Source organism: Mastigoproctus giganteus, chromosome 13, assembly GCF_048544385.1.
Source record: "Mastigoproctus giganteus isolate SK-2022 chromosome 13, ASM4854438v1, whole genome shotgun sequence".
NCBI classification, from domain to species: Eukaryota; Metazoa; Arthropoda; class Arachnida; order Uropygi; family Thelyphonidae; genus Mastigoproctus; species Mastigoproctus giganteus.
Window position 1 is genome coordinate 159,921,903 of NC_143587.1, and position 25,168 is coordinate 159,947,070.

The 25,168-nt window shown below is 38.0% G+C and overlaps 1 protein-coding gene across 3 annotated transcripts in view; it reads left to right on the forward strand.

The window, feature by feature from the left end:
* Positions 1-25,168, forward strand: part of LOC150076551 (ubiquitin-protein ligase E3B) — a 711,739-nt gene that overhangs the window by 511,557 nt on the left and 175,014 nt on the right. For all 3 annotated transcript variants that reach the window (XM_090387665.1, XM_090387666.1, XM_090387667.1), the window contains one exon: positions 14,832-14,931. In XM_090387665.1, coding sequence (XP_090243791.1) covers positions 14,832-14,931 — 100 coding nt within the window. The remainder of the gene's footprint in view (positions 1-14,831; positions 14,932-25,168) is intronic.

Genomic DNA, 25,168 nt, shown 5'->3' on the forward strand with positions numbered 1-25,168 from the left:
CAGTCTTCCATGTGCAACAGTATCAAAAGCCTTTCTAAGATAGTATATAATATCAAAGTTATTCCCTGCATCCAGTTCCTTTGTGACTGCATCATAGTATCCAATCAAATTGGTCAGGCAAGACTTCCCCTTAACAAAACCATGCTGTGTCCGAGCTATAACTGAAGTCTTGTCTAAATGATCCTGCAGTACTTCTTTAACTAGTGCCTCCATTAATTTTCCTGGAACAGAAGTTAAACTCCCAGGTCTATAATTACTTGTGTTGCCCTTTCATCCTCCTTTGTGAATTGGGGTCACATTCGCATATCTCCAGTCCATCTCCATGATTATGGCTAAGGGTTGCTTACTTCCTTTGTTGCCTCCTTTAATATAACTGGATAGATCCTATCCACCACAGGTGCCTTTCTAATGTTTATCTTCAACAATTTCTCCTCCACTTTCCTCTCAGTTATTAGAAAATCATCTAGCTCACTGTCAGAGTTTAGGTCACCTATGGCATTTCCCTCCCTGAATAGTTTCTCATGTGTAAATGTAGATGCAAAATACTCATTTAGTTTGTTAGCCACCTGAGCAATATCATCAACAGTTGAACCATTGATGCGTAAAGAACTTTGCTGTTTTTCTTTGCATCCTTTGCCAAAGATATCTCATAATCTGTCTTTGCATGCTAACCTCCTTTGTCACTTGGTTACAGACCAGCTTATATCTATTGTAGGCTTCCATGTCACCCAGTAATATATATATATGTATCCCATGCATTTTTCTTCTCTGCCACATATCGCATTAGTTCATCTGACCTTCATTTAGGCCTAAACCTTGAACAATATTCCTAGTTGGTATGTAAAGCCTAGTAGCTTAAAAGATTAATTCTTTGAATGCTTCCCATTTTGAATTTGCTGTTGATAACATCATCATCATCAGTTGGTCCCACCATATAGAATTTAAATACTGTCTCAGACCTCCATAGTCGCCTTTACGAAAGCAAAAAGCCTTTCCTTTACCCTTTATGGTAGTTACCCCTTTGAGTAAATCCCATTTCAGTACACTGTGATCACTGCCACCTAGTGGATCCTTTATCTGCAGATTCTTTGTGCATGAAGAATCACTACTGATAATCTCATCTAGAGTATTACTCCCTCTATTTGCCTCCCGGACATCCTGATGTAGAAAACAGTCATCCAATAAATCCACAAAAGCCTTGCTAATGTGTGTGAGTGACCAACTCACAAATTCCAGTCAATATCTGGGAAATTAAACCCCCCATTATAACACTCTGACTTACTGCCCCACTCTATTTCCCTGTACAGTTTTTTATTATACTCATCAGAGTCATTAGGCCTGCAACACACTCCTACTCTCAATTTTGATTTCCCAGTGCTTACGTCACACCAAACTGACTTGACACTGCACTGTCCAGCAATGTCGACTGGCTGCACTTTCTTCTATTTTATGTTTCTTAATTAATAGTAGAATCCCTCTTCGTTTCCTATCCTGTCTATCCTTCCTGTACACATACTCCCCAAATTGCAGTTCTGCATTCCTTATATCTGTGTGACACCACGTCCCTGATACCCCAACAATATCTGCCTTTGATGTTTTGACCAACACCTCAAATTCATCAAATTTATTTACCAAACTCCTAGCGTTGGTGTACACTTAAGTATACATACACCTGTTCCTATTCTTAGCTACCCTAACACAACCCATGTGTTTACTTGTACCCCAATGACTCCCAGCAGTCTCTGAAATCCCCAGCATCTTGTTTTCCAGGCTGCTGCTCATTCCAGTAGAAGCAGTGCAAGAATCACTTTCACCTCTGCCAGTGGCTACTTGTTAATCTATTAGTCCTCTGTTACCCCCCCACCAAGCTAGAAGTTTTCCAATCCACCTAACACTGCCTTGACAGCATCAGCAAATATTCTTGCACCCCTTCTATTTAAGTGTATCTCATCCCTGTAGAAGCAGTCTCTCCTGTTATCAAACACAGATTAGGCTGAGAAAAATTGTACCCCTTGAGCCTTGCACAATCTCTCCGGGGCCGAATTGATCAACAATATTTCCTGAATGCTATCCATCCAAAATTTATTCTACTCTTGACTTCCAGTCATTTATCATTATTACAGCTAATGACTTGTTCCAGATAAGTATATTAATCAACCTTTTCAATTACTGCTCCTTCAATGGTTATATCCTTTTCTTTCTGTGGCTTACTTGTTCATCTTTCCTTTTGTTTTAGCCATATTCATCTTTAGTCCGAAATCCTTACTAACTCTGCATAAGAGTCTGGGTGCGAGGTTAGCCTGTGCGGACATTGCTCCTTAAAGCTCTTCAAACAGAGAAGTTTTTCCTGATTTATTTTCTGCTTTATTAGTTTAAATTGTCATATTAACTTATTTTCTAGAGTAGCTTTATATTCCTAGTTACGATACTTAGTTTAAAGTTTAACTTAGACAGAGATTTCGTAGATATTACTTAGTATCGGTAACGGTATCAAATCCACGTGTCACAAACCAAATTTTTTTTTTAACCAAATTTAGTCGATTTATTAACCAACTGTTATATCAAATTATCATCTATAAGTAGATTATAGACCTAGTCAGGATCCTTAGTTTATTCTAAATTGAGATAGCGAGATTTGGAAGCTAATCAATACTTACGAGTCCGTAGAAATACCGTTCGTGATTCCCGCCATTTTTACACGATAGCATAAGCTTAGTGTCGTATAGTGCATAATATAATATTGTCAATTAATCAGTAAATCTATTAATCTTGATAAACTTTATTGTCAATTAAATTGTACTTTTAACTCTATATATATATATATATATATATAACGACTTAATCGTAACAAATAATTAATACATAACTATAGTGGTACACGTGATACGGAAGTTGTATAAAGGGAACTCGTAGAAAACACTAGATACCGAAAAAAATATATATATAACATAACTGTTTTGGGATATAACTTAAGGATTTAATTTTTGTTTTGAATTTTATTGAATTAAATCGGAATCATGACTCTGACCAGAGCAGCAAAGCAAAAGGCTCAAGCTAATGGGAGTGCTGTGGTTCAGGGGAGAACTGAGGGGGGCAGTTGCCCTCTGAATCACAGTCTATTAAAATGCACTGTTTGCTTGATGTTTGCGGAGCAGTCGGGTACGGGACATGATACTGCCAAGGGGGATGTCTTTGTGTGTGCACGATGTAAGGAGTGCAAGGAAATCAGGCGACAACTCAGCGTTGTTATGGGCCTTTATGAGAGCTTGAAGGACAGGGTGGATGCCCTCGAAGGAAATAAATTGAGGGGCCCATCAAGCTCTCAGCTGCCCACATCAACGCCAGAGCTTGCACTTGGTCATCAGGCAACACAGAAGCAGCCCCCTAGGCAGAATGCGCTGGTCCCACAGGAACTAGTAGTTGTTGGTGACTCTATTGTCAGGGAAACGGGGAACATACTTTGTAAAAACGATAGGTGGAATAGGACCAGGGTATGTCTGCCAGGGGCAAAGGTTGATGACGTTGTAGAGCGGATATCATCTTTTAAGGGCACAAAAGGTGATATAGTTGTACACGTTGGCACTAATGATATTAAGAGTAGGAGACCGGCGGAATTACTTAGCAAGTACAGGTCACTGTTGAAAAAAAGCCGTGAATTAGGGTTGAACTTGAAAGTGTCTGCAATTCTGCCCAGACACGATAGGAGGGAGTATATGATGAGAGCCTTGTCGATCAATTCGGCCCTGGAGGGATTGTGCAAGGCTCAAGGGGTAGAATTTTTTTCAGCCTGGACTGTACTTGTTAACAGGAGAGATTGCTTCTACAGGGATGGGATACACTTAAATAGAAAGGGTGCAAGAATTTTTGCTGATGCTGTCGAGGCAGTGTTAGGTGGGTCGGAAAACTGCTAGTTGGGGGGGATACAAGGACTAATAGATTAACAGTAGCCACTGGCAGAGGTGGAAGTGATTCTTGCACTGCTTCTATTGAAATGAGCAGAAGTCTGAAAAACAAGATGCAGGATATTTCAGAGACTGCTGGTAGTCATTGCATTACAAGTAAACACATGGGTTGTGTTAGGGTAGCTAAGAATAGAAACAGGTGCATGTATACCTGCGTGTACACCAATGCTAGGAGTTTGGTAAATAAATTTGATGAATTTGAGGTATTGCTCAAAACATCAAAGGCAGATATTGTTGGGATATCAGAGACGTGGTGTCACACAGATATAAGTAATGCGGAACTGGAATTTGGGGAATACAATGTGTATAGAAAGGATAGACAGGACAGGAGGGGAGGAGGGGTTATGCTATTAATTAAGAAACACATAAAGTCCAAGGAAGTGAAGCCAGTCGACATCGATGGACAGGGCAGTGTCGAGTCAGTTTGGTGCGACATAAGCATAGGGAAATCAAAATTGAGAGTAGGAGTGTGCTATAGGCCTAATGACTCTGATGAGTATAATAAGATATTGTACAGGGAAATAGAGTGGGCCAGTAAATCTGAGAGTCTTATAATGGGGGACTTTAATTTCCCAGATATTGACTGGAATTTGTGGGTTGGTCACTCGCACACTAGCAAGGCTTTTGTGGATTTATTGGATGATTGTTTTCTACATCAGCATGTTCGTGAGGCAACAAGAGGGAGCAATACTCTTGATCTGATTATCAGTAGTGATTCTTCATGCATTAAGAACCTGCAGATAAATGAACCACTAGGTGGCAGTGATCACAGTGTGTTGAAGTGGGATTTACTCAAGGAGGTAACTACCATCAGAGGTAAAGGGAAGGGTTTTTGTTTTCGTAAAGGCGACTATGATGGTCTGAGACAGTATTTAAATTCTATACAGTGGGACCAACTGATGATGTTACCAACAGCAAACTCAAAATGGGAAGCATTCAAGGAACTAATCTTGGAGGCTACCAGGCTTTACATACCAACTAAGAAATATTGTTCAAGGTTTAGGCCTAAATGGTTGTCAGATGAGCTAATGAGACATGTGGCAGAGAAGAAAAATGCATGGGATACATACAAATTAATGGGTGACATGGAAGCCTATGATAGATATAAGTTGGTCTGTAACCAAGTCACAAAGGAGATTAGGCAGGCAAAGGCAGACTATGAAAAATCCTTGGCAAAGGATGCAAAGAAAAACAGAAAAGAGTTTTTTACATACTTGAACTCGAAAAGGAAAGGGATGAATCAGATTGGTCCACTGGATATTGATGGTTCAACAGTTGAGGATCCTGCTCAGGTGGCTAACAATCTAAACGAGTATTTTGCATCTACATTCACGCATGAGGAGTTATTCAGGAAGGAGAATGATGTAGGTAAAGTAAACATTGGCAGTGAGCTGGATGATTTTGTAATAACTGAGAGGAAAGTGGAGGAGAGATTGTTGAGGATAAACATAAAAAAGGCACCTGGGGTGGATGGGATCTATCCAGTTATATTAAAGGAGGCAGCAAAGGAAGTATGCAAACCCCTAGCCATAATTATGAGAGCTTCTTTGGACTCAGGGGAGGTGCCCATAGACTGGAGATGTGCAAATGTAACCCCAATTCACAAAGGAGGATCAAAGGCTGACACAAGTAATTATAGACCTGTTAGTTTAACTTCTGTTCCAGGTAAATTAATGGAGGCACTGGTTAAAGAAGCACTGCAGGATCATCTAGACAAGAATTCAGTTATAGCTCAGACGCAGCATGGTTTTGTTAAGGGCAGGTCTTGCCTGACCAATTTGATTGGATACTATGATGTAGTCACAAAAGAACTGGATGCAGGGAATAACTTTGATATTATATATTTGGATCTTAGAAAGGCTTTTGATACTGTTGCACATGGAAGACTGCTGCACAAATTGGAGCAGTGTGGCATTGGAGGCAAATTGCTGCTATGGATAAGGGGATGGTTGAGTGGCAGAAGACAGAGAGTGGTAATCAATGGACACTGCTCAACGTGGACTAATGTTATTAGTGGAGTTCCTCAAGGTTCAGTGTTGGGTCCGTTGTTGTTTTCGGTGTTTATGAATGATATTGATGATGGGATATCAAGTTTAATGTCCAAGTTTGCAGATGATACAAAGGTTGGCAGGGTCGTTAAGGACAATACTGACGCTATGCTGCTGCAACAGGATCTGGAAAGGTTGAACAGATGGGCTGAGAGGTGGCAAATGAGGTTTAACATCGACAAATGTAAAGTGCTGCATATGGGAAACAGTAACCCCAGAGCAACGTATCAACTCTGCGGTACTACACTGACAGTGGTGGAGAATGAAAAGGACCTGGGGGTAATTGTGCAGGCAGATATGAAGTTCTCTGAGCAGTGCAGACGAGCTGCAAGAGTAGCGCATGGTGTCTTGTCAATGATATACAGGAATTTTTCTAGCAGGGATAAGGAGGTGATTATTCCCTTGTATAAGGCAATGGTAAGGCCACATCTTGAGTACTGTATACAGGTCTGGAGGCCTCATTTCAAGAAGGATGTAGAGCTGCTGGAACGGGTACAGAGAAGGGCAACAAGATTAGTAAATGGAACAAAGGGTTGCTCTTACGAAGAAAGGCTTAAGTTTTGCAAATTACAGAGTCTGGAGACTAGGCACCGGCGAGGTGATCTGATAGAGGTGTATAAGGCTTTGAATGGTTTGAGCATGCTCAATGCCAATGGGATTCTTCATCTTTCTCAGAATAATCACCTCAGAGGGCATAAATTCAAATTGAGGAAGGACGGATGTCGGATAGATGTGCGGAAATTTGCCTTTGGCCAGCGGGTGGTTGGTTGGTGGAACCGACTTCCATCACTTGTTGTTGAAGTTGATAGCCTAAACAAATTTAAAGCTCAACTGGACAGGTATTTCGAACGAACGGAGGGGTGAAATGGGAGTGGGTGTTTTTTTTTTTTTTTTTTTTTTTTTTTTTTTTGGCTGATGCTGAATAAGCTTGCTTTCTTGCATCATATGCCTCTGCTAATGCTAATGCTAATGCTAAAGATTAAAATTTTCTTCTGATTCTTTTAGATCATGGCTTATGATCACAATGTCATCTGCTAATCACAAATGGTTTATGTACCCTCCATTAACATTGACTCCTTTCTGCGACCAGTGTAATCTTCTGAAAGCTTCCTCAAGGGCAGCAGTAAACAGCTTCTGAGATATGGCGTCTTCTTGTCGAACTCCTTTCTCAATTTTAAATTTACTGCTGTCTTTGTCTAGTCTAATAAAGGAGGTAGCACTCTCATATATTTTCTTCAAAATCATAATATATGGGGTATCAATGCCTTGTCTTTCCAGTGCCCGAAACATTGCCTTATGCTGTATGGAGTCAAATGCCTTTTCATAATCCACAAATGCCAGGCATAATGGTTTTTATATTCATTTGCTTTCTCCATTAGCTGTGATATTACGTGAAGGTGATCCATAGTTGAGAATCCTGTCCTAAAGCCAGCTTGCTCTTTTGGTTGATTCTCATCAAGTATTCTTTCTAATCTGTTAGTAATGGCCCTTGTGAACAACTTGCAGATGTGGGATAACAAGCTAATTAGTCTGTAATTTCCAATTTCTGATTTATCTCTTTTCTTATGCAGCAAAACTATGATTGAATTATTCCACTCCTTAGGCGTTTGCACCTTTTGTAATGCATTTTGTGAAGAGCCTTGCCAGTTTCTGTATCGTGTCTCTTCCTCTCAATTTTAACAATTCTACAGTAATTTCATCTTCCCCCTGGGGCTTTCTGATTCTTCATTATGTGCATATTCTGCCTTGTCAGGAAGGATATTGTCATATGTGTTACTAATTTGTGATCCATCTTTCCCACTGCTGGCATCATTTCCTCACTCCTTGTATAATTCTCTATTGTAGCCATCTGCTATTTCAGTTATGCCTTCTCTGCTACGTATAAGTGCACTATCTCTGTTCTTCAGTTTCAGTATAATTTGTCTTTCTGTATTACTGCTCATAGCTGCCGATTTGAGTCCTTTGTTTTCCCTGAATGCTTGTTCTACTTTTCTTGTGTTAAATATTTTTATGTCCTCTCAGTATCTCTTTCTAATGGCTTTGCATAACTCAGAATACTCAATTTTGTCCTTGTCAGTGTTTATCTTGCTCTTAATTTGTCATCTTTGGTTCATCATGAACCAAATTTTTTCTACTTTGGATTTCTTTTTACCTATAAGTTTCTTGGGCTTTATCATTTTCAGAAAGTTGTAGTATTGCTTGTTGATATCTTGGTCCCAAACAGTCTGCAGCAGCTGAAACTTGTTCATAAGTTCCAATACATACTGCCTTTTCTCTCTTCTGTTATCTCAAAGACCTTCGTATTATTTACTCAAGTCACGTTTTACCTTTCTTTTCTTACATCTATATCAAGTGTGCATCTTACCATTCTGTGATCACTTCTAACATTTACCTTGTTCAGGATGGTAACATCATTCACGATATATTTTCTGTTAGTGAGGATGAAGTCGATTTTATTAGTTGTTAATCCATTTGGGCTCTTCCCTGTTCGCTTTCTGTTTACTTTTCTTGAAAAAAGTGTTCATTACTGACATTCTTCGAGATTCTGCAAATACCACGTCTTTCTCCTCTTTCATTTCTTTCACCAATTCCTAAATTTCCTGTAGTTCCCCTTTCTGTGCTGTTTTGTCTATTTTCAACCTTAGCATTGAAGTCTCCCCTAATGATAGTGTAGTGGGGTGTTCTGTTCATCTAGAAGACTATCAATTTCAGTGTACATTTCTTCAACCTCTTCATCATCATGACTCCGCTTTGGTGCATAAATTATTATAACCATTATCTTGTACCTCTTAGAAATCCTGAGTAATCCTGAGTAATAATAATCCTGAAACTCTTGGTGATGTACTTTTGAATTTCAAAATGTTGTATTTTATATCTTTATGGACCAGAAAGCCAACTCCACCTTCGCTCCTTTCATTGTTTCCATTGGTGTACAGCAGATTTCCACTTGATAAACTTAAGTGATTCATTTCTTCTTGTTTCAGCCAACCAATGATATTCCAATTCTATTCTTATTCTAATAAAAATTTTGTTTGGATTGATTTCTGATTGCTTTAAAATTATTGCAAGCTTCAGTATGGGCAGAAACTGAACATGAAGATTTGGATGTAAGTCAGTTGTGACATGCAACATTCTTATCTTGAAAATCCTTATCACATTTAAGGGAAGCCAAGGTTTATGTACGGGACAAGATTTTAAAGTGGAGTGTGGAACAAAGCATTTCATCCTAAAAGAATAATTTCGTTAACATGATCTGAGAAAACATTGAAATCAGAATATTTAAAACAGTAATCTAGAGGTTCCCAAACTTTCTCAATTCACAGCACCCTTAGTGTCCCTGTAATTTTTTCACAGCGCCCCTGGGCCAAAAGAAATAACTAACACCATGGTTTTCCAACTTTTAATAATTTGGTTCTCTGTGTATATATATATATATATATAACATTTAAAGTAACATATGTTATATGATAGTTATTATAATAATATAATTATAAACAAAATTACAATTCATAATAATTATATATACTTATATAATAATAAGTAAATTCTATATACTCAGTGCTATATTTTGTAAAAAAAATAGGTGCCGTACTCATTCTTTGCTATCAGAAAAAATTGAAAATTAAAAGGATATGAAAAGTAGTCTGAAATATTTTTTCTCCTGATATTGTTACTTTAGTAATAATGTTTTCAGAATAAGAACAACAAATTAAGTGTATTAACACACAGTTTATTAAGCATAAATTTATTATTCAAGTATATAAAAAAATAAGTAAAATGTGAGTAAAATAAGTAAAAAATAATAACATAAGTAAAAATAATTTCATAATAAAGTTTTGTAGAATATTCCAAAATTTTATTAAGTTCTCATCCAATACCCTATGCCAGGGGTCGGCAACCGTTTTTGAGTGAACAGCCATTTTTGATCTAATTAAAAAAGAGAGAGAGAGGGAGAGAGAATCCGAAGAGCCGCACCTCAGCTCAAGCTGGGAGGGGAGGGGGGCAAGAGTTGTTTAAGAAATGGAATAGAGTAGGAAGGCATTTTTTGAAAAATATATATATTTTTTGCAATATTATTTATTAATACTGAAAAAAAGTAAAAAACATCCAATTAGGTACAAATTAATGTGACTTTTGCTGATGAACTTCTTGAACAAGTGTCTTTCAACATCATTCAAGTATGTCGTAATTTCTGACATTGTTCTGACGTTGTCTGACATTGTTCAGACAACGGTTTCTTGATTTATTTTTAATATAGTTCATGTTCAAAAATATTTGCTCACAGAAATACGTTGAACCAAAAATTGAGAGAAGTCCAAACGCAAATATTTTCGAATTTACATATGGGTCCGGTAAGCTACACCACGCGTCGAACACAATTTGGTCTGCATTTTAAGCTCATCTATCGCCGTCCATTTGTGTAGAATGGCATGGGCAACCTTTTGCCTCTCCAAATCCCCAATTTCAGTTTCACTCCACATGTCCTTGATTTTTCAGTCCTCTAACTCCATTTCAAATTGCGCTTCATGTGAACTGTAAAGTTAAAGAGCCGCAGTTACATGTTAAAACCTTCTAAACAATTAAACCTTTTAAACAATTCATGTTTAGAAGGTTTAATACCATCATTGTCCTCGTTTTCCTTCTCTCCTCATCGGTATTGTCACTAGTTTTTAAATTTGAATTTTTTCTTTTCTTTTTTTTTTTTTTTTTTTTGAAGCTGTCCAAAATGTCGGTGTCATTCGGATATTCAGGTACTGTGACCATGTAAACAGAAATAGGAAAATTTTACGGAAAAATATGGATAACGCACTTTCCCAAAACAACAGATGGTTATTTGTCGGGGTAAAAGAAAATCACTTTTCTAATTCTTGAACGGGGTGCTTATGGGTTGATTCACAAAGGTGTCTAACCTACGGCGCACGAGGAAGGTGAACTAAAACAGCATTTTAAATTTTGTTAATTATCAGAAAAATTCTCATTAAATGTTTTGTTCAGTAAATGTAATTGTGTATTGTACTTAAAATTTTCAAATATTTCGATTTTACTTTTACAAGCAACAAGATGTGGAAAAAATAACACACTAAAGAAATCTAACTGAATTTTTTTGAATATGGCCCCTGTATGCGAAAATGAATTGGAATATCATTGGTTTGGCTGAAACAAGAAGAAGAAATGAATCACTTATAAGTTTATCAAGTGGAAATCTGCTGTACACCAATGGAAACAGTGAAAGGAGTGAAGGTGGAGTTGGGTTTCTGGTCTATAAAGATTTTAAAAACAACATTTTGGAATTCAAAAGTACATCACCAAAGGTGTCAAGACTAATACCCAAGATTTCTAAGAGGTACTCGCTAAAGATTATAATGATTTATAATCTTATAATGGCTGGAAGTCAAGAGAAGAATAAATTTTGGATGGATAGCATTCAGGAAATATAGTCACATACTGAAGAGCAATATCCCAGTTTGTCTGAAACGTAAAATAATGAACCAATGTATACTCCCCACCATGACTTATGGAAGTGAAACTTGGGCACTCACCAAAAGAATGGAAGAGAAGCTGAGAACTACACAGCGAAGAATGGAACTAATCATATTGGGAATCAGACTGTTAGATAAGAAGAGAAACACATGGATTAGGCATCAAACTCAAGTAAAGGACATTCTTATGAAAACTAAAGAACTAAAATGGTCTTGGGCAGGACACATAGCTCGAAGACATGATGACAGATGGACTAAGAAAATAACAGAATAGTATCCAAGAGGAGCTAGAAGAAAACCTGGAAGACATAGGCGGAGATGGATAGATGAAATTCATGAGTTTGTGGGTAGTAAATGGATGGCCAGTGCTCAAAACAGAAGGAACTGGAAAGTTGCTGGAGAGGCCTTCATCCTGCAGTGGATTGAAAATGGCTGATGATGATGATGGGAAAAGGTTGGACACCACTGCAGTAGAAGGTGGAGCAGAGCCTATTGGGAATACACCTTGATCTACTCACTGTTGACTAGCGCAACTCCAAAATTTTCTTCACTCAACGGAAACTATTTTAAATGTAACTTCCAAGGGGAATTCAAAATAATTAAACAGCTATTTGACTGAGCAATTTAGAATTATAAAAATGGTTATATAGTTTTATACAGAAAATATCTTAAAAATAGACAATAAAAAATGCAAATTTAGTTAAATAATTTTGAGCTGATTTGAATAGTAGGTAAACATGTGAAAAAAAATTACGGAATATTACAAATTTCAAAGAGCACTGCATCCAAATGTCACACATCACTGTTAATAAAGGTGCCGGTATGCCGTACCATTGTGTACCATCCCAAAAAAAGCACTGTATATATTTATATAATAATTTTATTCTTTATATAGAGGTACTAAATAAACATCAGTTATATATATACACTGGTGTTCAAATACAGTGCATCCCCTTAAAACTGTAATTGTCGTCCTAATAACTTAAGTATATGGCAATATTTCTTATAGATTGCATCAGATAAGATTGACATGCATCGTAAGTGATGATGTAATATTGCATCAGCTGTTACTTTCAGCTATATAAGCACGCTCTGCAAGAGTTGTAGTCATTCCTTGCTTGTGTGTCACAATGATGAATTATGTGCAGTTGACACCTCGAAGAAAGAGTGCTATTGTATTATGTATCATGCTGTATTTCTTCCCGTCATATTGCTTATCGAGTGTCTTGTAATCAGTCGACAGTGAATAGATTTCTTTCTAAACTCAAGAATACTGGTTCTGCTGATAGGAAAAAAGGAACCGGACGCAAACGAGTCTCTATGCCAAAACAGGACTGGTTTTGAAATACAGGAGTGGTAGCAAATGCAGTAACAGTCAGAAGATGCCTCTTTAAAATGTACTTTAGCCCATCGCTCTAAGAAGTCCCTCCTTTCACAAAAAATGAAAAAGGCCCGATTAATTTGGTGTAAGGAGCATGTCAAATGGACCCCCGAGCAATGGAAGTCAGTTATTTTCTCGGATGAGAAGAAATTCAACCTGTATGGCTCTAATGTTTTAAGTAACTTAAAACCAAATTACATGGTACCCCTGGAACATTTTTGCAGCACCCCCCAGTTGAAAACCATTGTAGTAATCCAATGAAGGAAAAGAATAGAAATATTACACATCATTCCATTTTTATTTCTTGTGATGCTATACTACTCGTGACAGAATGGCCATTAGAGAAAGGCTCCATTGGTGAAGACACCATTGCCTTGCTGTCTGTGCTGCCTAGAAAAATTAAGTATCAAGCCAGCTGGAGTTGAGAACATTAAAATCATCAAAGAAATTTACTTCACTGTTAGGAAAGTTAGACCAGAGAATATTTAGTTTCAAAGAAAAGATGTGAGAGAGTTCCACATGATTAGTGGAATTTGGGAAATCGATAAGGCAGCAAATGGATTTGAAAGGCTGAGGTACAGAAATTTATGGCAGAGATCGAAAAGAGAAGATTCCAAATTACTAAGTCTTTGACAATATCAGAGCAGACATATGCACAGATATTACCTTTGAAGCAAAAGGAATCATTAGGACAACTGAGATAAGCAGAACTGAAGACACTTGCCCAAAACAGAAAGCTCTAATGAATCATGACTGCAAACCTTTGACTTGGAGACAACACCTGATGATGAGATGAGCAGTAGTTGAGGCAGCCAATAATTGAGATTTTGTCAAGAAATAAGTGGGGCTTGACAGTGAAAGTGACACTTTTTTTCCAGAAATCTGGTGAAGAAATGAATCTGATTAGGAATTTGGTGGTGGTTATTAGTCATTTGGTGTTAATGACAGCTGAGACACATGGAACATGAGGGGATCAGGCCATGTAATTGGTATGCAGCTGAGAGGGGAGATGATATTTAAAAGTAACCTACTTGAGCAGCCAAAATTCAGTTCTATAATGTCACGTGATGGGTGCTGCAGATTCAAGACTTTAGCAGCATAGAACTCCGTGGAATAGATAATGGTCACAATGTATATTTTTGTTGTTGCAAGATCATGAACATGAAACTCTCTGAAAATCCTTACCAATAATCTTGGTAAGGATTTTCAGATTATCAGCATAAATGTGATATCCTTTCTATTATTAGCTGTGGAGACAATGATTAGGAAGAAACCTCTCAGACATGCAATGTGAGGTGTGGTCATCCAGGGAGTTGTCAGCTGCATGCAGATAGTAACTGTCCAGCAGACCACATTCCAGGTCTTGGAAGCAGAGGTCTATCACTGTAACATTTTCATACATAAAATTGCACATTTTTTGTATATCAGTGAGAGTCAGTTCTCCCTCTCATTCTGTCCATCATTGGTTGACAACCTAGTGGCTATCTACCAGTAATAATAGGCCATAGCTATTATTAGTGTTTTTTGGGGCAGGGAAAGGTACTTCCATGTGGCCAGCTTCATAACCATGTGATTTTAACATGCTGTATTATTATATTTCAATTGTAATCATTTAAACTTATTCTACATTTACCTGATTATTTGATAACAACATGGAAGATTGTTTTTGAATACTTATGCAGCAGTTAGTAAAAAGTTCTCTAAAAAGTCATATTAGAAAGGTGTGCCTAGTTCTATAATGTAATTTGTGAGGATGTTTGGGTGCTTTTGAAAGACGATACATGTTATATCTCTCATTTGGAGGTCTTGATGTGAAATATGAAACTTTTTATTACTTCTACTACTACTACTACAGAAACAACACTAATAAAAGAACTAATGCTTTAAAAACAGTTTTTTAAATAAACACTGTCTTGTATTAATATATTAAGTGTTATTCACCTATTGGATTTTAATATAGGGAAATCAAAGTCAGCTCATTTATGAGTGATCTAGAGAAGGGCAAAAAAGCAGCACAAGTTCTGATGCAGAAAGTTCCACATATCATCCCTCATAAAGAGGTAAGGGGGAAAAATGAAACATTTTATTGAAATTTTTCTGTTAAGCAAGATTTTTTGCTTATTCCATTAGTATTAATCCCCTTTAACCCCAAGGGCTCACATCTGGTGAGTATGGGCTTGGCACACCCAGGGTCCTGAGCTGGATATCATCATTCTTCCCTTTCTTGGTGATTCCCTTCTACTTCTGACTCTCTCTTGGGGTAATTCAGATTTTTTTTTTTTTTTTTTTTGTTTGGCTGGTGCAGCATAAGCCTCAGGCTTCCTTGCACCATATGGCTAATAATAATACTAATACTAATATTGGAAAAATTAATTAATTTTTAAAACTAATTAATTTGTCAATTTGAGTTGCAAGCAAGTTTTGGAACTCATTTTAGGAATGAAGTAGATCTACTGGAAGGGGAATTAATAATATGAAAGTAATTCTTTTCACTTCATTGCACATGCCTTACAATGTAATACTCTACCAACTTTTTGTTTTACTTATTTCTTCCTGAATTTTAATAAAACTTGAAATGCAACATTTGATTTGCTGATCATCTGTGATTTAATGAAATAAACAAATACTGAAATGTACTCTATATTGTAATATGTAGTTAACATTTTTGTACTCTACTTTATTTCTGCCTTAATTTTAATAAAAATTGAAGTACAGCCATATTTCTCATTTATTCTGTGATTAATATAATAAATATAGTAATTCATTATTTATATATTTAATAAATTTATTAAAAAAAATAATAGAAGAGCTCTTCAAAAAAATATCTTTCATATGCGTAGTGGTGCTTAAACTGAGAACTTTTTCTTTTCTATATATCCACTATTTCCCATACATCTTCTAGTCAGTACAACAAGAAAGTTAATATCTGTGCTTCAGCTGCAATATATACAGTGTATGGATAACTTCTATGATGTGTTGGGGGGAAGTATTTATAGTAACTTTTTTTAATGTCCCAACATCTTAAAATGATCTATGTGGTTGGTCCTGGTCAATTTGTCATAAACCTAATGCTATTTTACATTTGTTATAATGACCTTGAAAAATAAATGAATTCACTGAAATAACCCAAAATTTTTTTTCACTTTATCTTGTTTTTTTATTTATATTTATTACAATATTTTCATTTCAAAATGAAATGAAAGAAAAGCTTGCTGGCTGGCTGTGAGAAAGAACTTGTTAGCATAATGCTCATTGGCATAAAAAAATTAGCTTAAAGTAGAAGTTCATTTTATTGTACAGTATGTATAGACTATGTTTATTGGTAAACTTCTTATGTAGCCATTTTTTTGCTACATAACAAAATTTGGATTTTACAAGCTTAGATAATGATATGCATTCTAAGACGAACATCACTAAACAGTTTGGTATTTTCAAGTGTACATTTTTAGCATTATGAAAGATTGAAAGCTTAGGGAATTTGGATAGGATAAGAGCATGAAAGGTGAAGTATATGGACCTTGAAAAGGTACTCCTGGAATGGCAAGTCTTCGGGTGGATTTTTCCACAAATTTGACTTGGCGTGGGCTGTCTCAAAAAAATGTGCCAAAAGTGCAGCTGTTATCACTGAAGCTGTGGAAGGCAGTTCATATAAAATATAGTTTCTTGGTATAAACTAGAATGGAGTCATCAATACATAGCAAAACAATGAATTGCCAGTGTCAAATTGTGGCACAGGAAAGCTTCCTCTCTTAATCATTGGGAAAGCCTAAAACCCCCAATGCTTTAAAGGTTTGAACACATACACATTACTGACTGTGCATTGAGCAAACCAAAAGGCTTGGATGTGAGCAAAAATCTATGAAAAATACATTGAAGATTGAGGTCACAAGATGAATAGGGAGAAAAGAAAAATTTTGCTTTGTTGTGGATAACTGTACCCCTCTTGCCAAGTAAATGGCTTACATGTAATTTACCTCCCTCCTAATGTGACATAATTTTTTCAACCACTTGATCAAGCTGTAATCCAGTGTTTTATGAAAGAATTTCAAAGAATGCTAATAAACAAAATCAAAATTATGGTGTGTCTGAAAAGCAAAACAGAATGCAAATTGACTTGCTGCAGGCAACACTTAAACATATTGCTGCAGGCAATGTATTTATGTGTTTCACCAGGTTAATAAAAAAATGAAGAACAGTCCGAGAATAGTAACGTAATTTTCGAGGGTGTGTTTTGTCACTTATACTTAAGAGGGAAATGTGTTTTGAAGACTATGCTGAAGTGGACATGGACATCAAATATTTTTTTTTTTTTTTTTTTTTACGAGAACCCCAAACACGAGAGGTATTAGAACCTATAGTACTTAGTACCGTGTTTGGGGTGGAGGTTGAGAAGACGAAAGAAGATATTTGTTGACATTGGACTTGAACTTCTGTAGATTGTAATTTTCAGGAAATACGTATGAAGGGAGGTTGTTCCAGAAAATGGCAGTTGAATGAATAAATGAGGAAGATGAAAAGTTAGTTCTGTGGGTTTGAAGTTGGACAGTAAATGGATGTTGGCTGGTGGCGGCACGTGTTCGGACTGTTTTGAAAGAGAGAGCGGGAATTATAGAAGCCAATTCAGAAGAACAGTGCCCATGGAAGTATCTGTGGAAGAGGCATGCAGCAGAAACAGTACGTCTATGAGAAAGCGAGTGGAGAGACTCTGATAGAGATGAATCATTAATTAACCTAACTGCCCTCTTCTGAATGGAATCAAGAAGCCTGAGAGAGGTTTTGTGGGCACCACCCCAGATGTGGGAACAATATTCCATGGCAGGGCGGATTTGCGATTTATGCAGAGTGAGCAGCTGTTTGGAAGAAAAGTAACGGCGAGAGCGAAAGAGAAAACCAAGTTTTTTAGATGCAGAGGAAGCAATATTTGTAATATGCTTGTGCCAAGAGAGATTAGAAGTCAGGGTAATCCCCAAAAGAGATATATCATTTTGCCTAGAAATCGGAGTGTCACTAAAGATAAGCATAGGAGCAGAAGAATCCTTTTTGCGAGATATAAGACAAGACTGAGTTTTAGAAGGGTTGAAATCAACTAAGTTGTCTTTGCCCCACTGGAGAATTACCTGAAGATCGGCATTTAAGGAATTGGCAGCAGATTTTCAAGAACTTGAAGCTGATTGAGCAGGACAAGGTTTCTCAAAATGGAAAGTTGAATGCAATGTGCTATCATCGGCAAAACTATGGATAGGATTACCAGTCAATGGAAGAAGGTCATTGATATACAAGAGGAAAAGAGTGGGGGAAAGAACTGAACCTTGGGGACACTGGCATTAGTGGAGAAGTTAGAAGACAGAGAGCCATCTACCATCACCCTCAGTGAGCGATCAGAGAGAAAACTGGATAACCAATTACTAAAAACAGATGGCAAACCATAAGATGGAAGCTTATTTAGAAGACCTTTGTGCCAAACACGATCAAAAGCCTTTGAGATGTCAAGAGCAACTACTTACAGGATATATACAGGATATACATGACTAACTGAAGAGGACTCACTGCAGGCAGGTCAGAAACAGTTTTTCTGGCTATGGTTAAGCCTTGAGACATGTTAATATGTACACATATACACTGTGCTGCCACTTTATTGGCTACACCCCCTGCTGTGCACACAAATGGTTTGTCCCACAACATTGCAAGTCACATGACCACATTGTGGGTATAAATGTAGCAGAATAGTCTTACTAGTATTAGTTAAGCGTACACACCATAACAAGAATGGGGAAGGAGTGATCTAACGGACTTCGAATGTGGCATGGTAGTAGGTGCAAGATGTGCTGGACAAAGCTTTTCTGAAATCGCAGTTCTCCTGAACTTTTCATGCACCACAGTTTCAAGGGTGTATCAAGAATGGTGCAACGAACAGAAAACATCCTCTCAATGGCACTCCTGTGGAAGAAAATCGCTTGTTGATGAGAGAGGTGAGAGGAGGATGGCTAGAATTGTGCAAGCAAACAGATGGGCCACAATGTTGCACATCATGTCAAAATACAACCTTGGTGCGCAGAACAAAATATCGCAACGGACCCACTAATTGCACTGTCACAAATGGGCTACAACAGACAATGGCCACATTGCATACCTTTGTTATCAATGAAGAACAAGAGAGCACGCTTCCTATGGGCACAGCAACACCAGCACTAGACTATTGAGGATTGGAAAACAGTTAATTTTCCTTGATGATTGTAATGTTCACAACTCCAGCTGACTTCCGTTTTCTAGTCACACCGACCCAGCTGGTCGAGATGCGGAGGCTTTTGTAATTTCTAACGACCTTGCACAGATTGTTCATTCACCTACAATAAAACCGGACAATCCTAACCAAACAGCCAACACCCTTGATTTTTTTTCTCACAAACAACCCTTCTAAGTACACGGTCGAAGTGAGTGGTTCTTTAGGTACCTCAAATCACAACTTGGTGATTGTTTCTTCTCCAGTGGAGCCTTTATCTCGTGGCTATTCCCAACCTTGTATTGTTTGGCATTACAAGAATGCAATATTAATATTGAATTTTAAATCTCAAAGTAATTTTTTTTTATTATTATGAAGCTTCAAAGTAATACTAGTGATTTTATTTATATAAAAAGTTTCAATCAGGATTGGATAAATATTCGGTTCTTTGGAAGGAAAAAAAAAAAAAAAAAAAAACTGTGGCTCAGGCCGGGCCGAGTAAAAATAAAATATTTAGGCCTGTGCATCACAGTACAGGAATCTCAGTGATGGAACTGATATTCGGGTGACATTTAAGTCAAGTAGACCCAATTTCAGCGAAGTGTGGACGGTTTGTAACAGCCAAATCCTCTGCTTGCACATTCACGATGGTGGGACTGATAGTAATCCTGGGTATAACCTTCATGCACAAGCACACTGTGGGTGACCGACCACCCAGGTATACACCAACGTAAACAGGAGTCGAGGTGTGGCACCCACACCACATGGAGAAATGCCGCCCCTCTGTGTTACCAGGCAATACTAGGTGATAGATGACTCTCATCAACCAGTGCAATACCACCACTTTGCTTATTGGAGGCTTGAAGTGGTGGAACCCATGTTTAGTCTCCAGAGCTAAGTTCCGGTCAACCCTTCCTCATCTCTTCCATCATGCAGTATGACTTTTGAGGTTATGATGAACATCATGGCGAGATCCAATTTTCCTTACATTTCGAGGGTACAGCTCTAAAACGGTGTTCGCAGGCCGAACACTAGTTAGAACACCAGACCGAACCTATTGGTAACTCCTTAGGAGGCTTCCAGATCAGCTAGTGTATAATCCTGCTACCTCTACTCTGCCAGATAGTGATGGGAAGGAGTCCGAGTAGTGTGTGTGTATATGGGGGGCATTGTCGAGGCCACGTTATGGCAAGGATCTTGGTATATTCTTACCATGCGTATGCCATATCCAAAAATTTCATTACTTCATACAACATGTCCTCCCCACTTTTTCTTACTGTTGAATTCACCATGAATTGTCAAACTAATAGAGTAAGCTTATCTGCGAAAAGATCTAAACCTCCCAAACACTTCCTAGTTCATTTCATAAATATACATGGTCTCAATTCTAATCTCAACGATGTCCATTTCCACTATCAGTCTGCCAAACCAATGTACTTTTTCTGACAGAATCTCAGTTATCAGTTAATTCAACTACTGCTCTCTCAATTGCCCAAATTATTCACTGTATGATTCCTTTTGCCTCAAAGGGTGGTACTTGTGCATATGTCCGTTCTGATATTCCCTGTCAGAGAATTGATAATTTGGAATCTCCTCTCTTCGATCTTCTCTGGCTTAAAGTCTCTCTACTTCATTGTGTCATATTCATCTGTTGCCTCTACCATTCTCCCAACTCCAATAATCACTTGGAGTTCTTTGACTTCCTCTCTTTGCATCTTGACTTTCTCCAGTCCAGCTTTCCTAACAGTGAGGTAATTTTTCTTGGTGATTTTAATGTTCACAACTCCAGCTTGCTTCCATTTTCTAGTCAAACCGACCCAACTGGTCAAGATGCTGAGGCTTTTGCAATTACTAACGACCTTGCACAGATTGTTCATTTATCTACAAGAACAACGGACAATCCTTACCATACAGCCAACATGCTTTATCTTTTTCTCACAAACAACCCTTCTAAGTACATGGTCGAAGTGAGTGGTCCTTTAGGTACCTCAGATCACAACTTGGTGATTGTCTCTTCTCCAATGGAGCCTTTATCTCATGGCTATTCCCAACCTCATATTGTTTGGCCTTACAAGAATGCAAAATGGGATGACCTGTGAGATTTCTTTTCTTCTTTTTCTTGGTTGGACCACTGTTTCAAAACTTCTGATGTCAACGTTTCCTCAGATCATGTCAGTGAAATTATTCTTGTAGGAATGGAATCCTTTATTCCACACTCCACTTAAAAATCTCATCCTTTATCTAAACCTTGGTTTTCTAATAAATGTGCTAAGGCTGTTCAAGAGAAGAATGTTGCATATCATAAATGGCTTGTTTCTAATTCTTCAGTTTCATTTTCTGCCTACACCTAAGCTCGCAACAAATGTATAGCAGTTATTAATCAGTCCAAACTAGAGTTTGAACAGGCTAAGAGTAGAAAACTTGCTTCTTGCCCTAATGGTAGCCGAGCATTCTGGTCTCTTGCCAAAACTATTGGCCGCAACTTTTGCCCATTTCTGCTCCCACTTCTGTCCAAACCAGATGGTTCTGTTGTCAATTCAACCAAGGATAAAGCTGACCTGCTAGCATCCCATTTTCTTCCAACTCATATTCCAACTCATTTTCTTCCAACTCTTGGTAAAACACCTCCCACCATTCCCAACACGCTCCATTCAATGCCTCTTGTGGTCTTCTGTCAAAAGGATGTCAGAAGGATTTTGATGAATCTTGATGCTAAGAAAGCTCCAGGTCCTGATGGTATTTCTCCACTTGTTCTCAAAACCTGTGCTCCTGAACTTACTCCTGTTCTTTGCTGCCTTTTTTTCACTTTCTTATTCCAAAGGTGTTTTTCCTTCTGTTTTTCCTAACAATGAGGTAATTTTCCTTGGTGGCTTTAATGTTCACAACTCCAGCTGGCTTCAGTTTTCTAGTCACACCGACCAAGTCTGGTCGAGATGCTGAGGCTTTTGCAATTACTAATGACCTCACACAGATTGTTAATTTACCTAACAGAGTACCAGACAATCCTAACCACACAACTTAGAAGGGTTGTTTGTGAGAAAAGATCAACCGTGTTGCTTGACTTTTTCTCACAAACAACTCTTCTAAGTACACGGTTGAAGTGAGTGGTCCTTTAGGTACCTCAGATCACAACTTGGTGATTGTCTCTTCTCCAATGGAACCCTTATCTCATGGCTGTTTCCAACCTCGTGTTGTGTTTGGCATTACAAGAATGCAAAATGGGATGACCTACAAGATTTCTTTTCCCTGGTCGGATTACTGTTTCAAAACTTCTGGTGTCAACATTTGCTCAGATCGTGTCAGTGAAATTATTCTTGTAGGAATGGAATCCTTTATTCCACACTCCACTTTAAATTCTTGTCCTTTATCTAAACCTTGGTTTTCCAATAAATGTGCTAAGGCTGTTCAAGAGAAGAACGTTGCATATTGTAATTGGCTTGTCTCCAATTCTTCAGTTTCATCTTCTGCCTACACCAAAGCTCGCATCGGTCTAAACTAGATTTTGAACAGGCTAAGAGTAGAAAACTTGCTTCTTGCCCTAATGGTAGCCGAGCTTTCTGGTCTCTACCAAAGCTATTGGCCGCAACTTTTGCCCATCTCTGCTCCCACCTCTCTCCAAACCAGATGGTTCTGTTGTTACTTCAGCCAAGGATAAAGCTGACCTACTAGCATCCCAATTTTCTTCCAGCTCATGTATTAATGATCTTGGTAAAACACCTCCCACCATTCCCAACACGCTTCATTCAATGCCTCCTGTGGTCTTCCGTCAAAAGGATATCAGGAGGATTCTGATGAATCTTAATGCTAAGAAAGCTCCAGGTCCTGATGGTATTTCTCCACTTGTTCTAAAAACCTGTGCTCCTGAACTTACTCCTATTCTTTGCCGCCTTTTTTCACTTTCTTATTCCAAAGGTGTTTCTCCTTCTGCTTGGAAATTTGCTCATATCCAGCCAGTTCCTAAAAAGGGTGACAAGTCCGTCCCATTACAATTTGCTTCTACTCTTTCTAAAGTAATGGAGAAATCAATTAACCACCAACTCTTAAACTACCTAGAAACCGTCCATCTGATCAACGATTGCCAGTATTGGTTCCATCAGTGTCGATCCACTGGTGATATTCTGACTTATGTTACCCATTTATGGACAAATTCAATGGAAAAGTTTGTTGAAACACAAGCAGGTTCTCTTGACATCTCAAAGGCTTTCAATCGTGTTTGGCATAAAGGTCTTCTAAACAAGCTTCCATCTTATGGTTTGCCAACTTTTTTTATTTGGTTATCCAGTTTTCTCTCTGATCGCTCACTGAGAGTGATGGTAGATGTCGCTCTGTCTTCTAACTTCTCCACTAATGCTGGTGTCCGTCAAGGTTCAGTTCTTTCTCCCACTTTTTTCCTCTTGTATATAAATGACCTTCTTACATTCACTGGAAATCCTATCCATAGTTTTGCTGATGATAGCACATTGCTTTCCACTTTCCATTTTGAGAAATCTTGCCCTTCTCAATTAGCTTCAACTTCTCGAATATCCACTACCAATTCTTTAAATGCCAATCTCCAGGTATTTCTCCAGTGGGGCAAAGACAACTTAGTTGATTTCAATCCTTCTAAAACTCAGTCTTGTCTTATATCTCGCAAAAAGATTCTTCTTCTGCTCCTATGCTTATCTTTAGTGATACTCTGATTTCTAGGCAAAATGATATATCTCTTTTGGGGATTACCCTGACTTCTAATCTCTCTTGACACAAGCACATTACAAATATTGCACATTACAAATACATTACAAATATTACAAAAATTGGTTTTCTCTTTCGCTCTTGGCGTTACTTTTCTTCCAAACAAATGTTCACTCTGTACAAATCGCAAATCTGTCCTACCATGGAATATTGTTCCCACATCTGGCGGTGTGCCCCCAAAACCTCTCTCAGGCTTCTAGATTCTATTCAGAAGAGGGCAATTAGGTTAATTAATGACTCCTATCTAACAGAGTCTCTCCACTCTCTGTCTCATAGACGTACTGTTTCTGCTGCATGCCTTTTGTACAGATACTTCCATGGCCACTGTTCTTCTGAATTGGCTTCTGTAATTCCTGCTCTCTCCTTCAAAACAGTCCGAACACATGCCACCACCAGCCAACATCCATTTACTGTCCAACTTCAAACTCACAGAACGAACTTTTCATCTTCCTCGGTTATTCATTCAACCTCTGTTTTCTGGAACAATCTTCCTTCATACGTATTTCCTGAAAATTACAGTCTACAGAGGTTCAAGTCTAATGTCAACAAATATCTTCTTTCATCTTCTCAACCTCCAACCCAAGCATGGTACTAAGTACTATAGGTTCTAATACCTCTAGTGTTTGGGGTTTTCATTAAAAAAAAAAAAAAAAAAAAGAGGAGGAGGAAAAAGTTGCTTGGTCTGACAAGTCGAAGTTCCTGGTGCATCATATTGATGGAAGGCTCAGAATTTGCCGAAAACAACATGAATCTACGGACCTGTCACGTCTGACGGGTACTGTGCAAGGTGGTGGGGGCAGTGTTATGGTGTGGTGAATGTTTTCTGGCACACGTTGGGTCCATTGATACCCATAGATTCACGTCTGAATGCCACATCGTACCTAAACATCATTGCTGACCAAGTGCATCCATTTATGTTGACAGTTTATCCTCAGTCAGATGGTTAATTCCAGCAGGATAATGCACCAGTGCACAAAGCCCGAATCACTATGGAATGGTTCCAGGAACATGACAATGACTTTTCTTTGCTGCAGTGGCCTGCTCAGTTCACAGATCTCAATCATATTGAACATCTTTGGGATGAGCTGGAAAGGACTGTTTGCTACAGGCCTACACCTCCATCATATCTCAAGGAACTGTGTACACACTCATGCTTGCATGGTACTTCATTCCTGCACAACATTTTCAGCATCTTTTTCAATCCATGCCTAGACAAATTCAGGCTGTTTTGAAGGCTAAAGGAGGCTCAACAATTTGCTTGTACACCTACCTTGCACAAAGGTAGGTGTAACTAATAAAGTGGCAGCACAGTGTATATAGATATTATCCATATATATTACTGTATA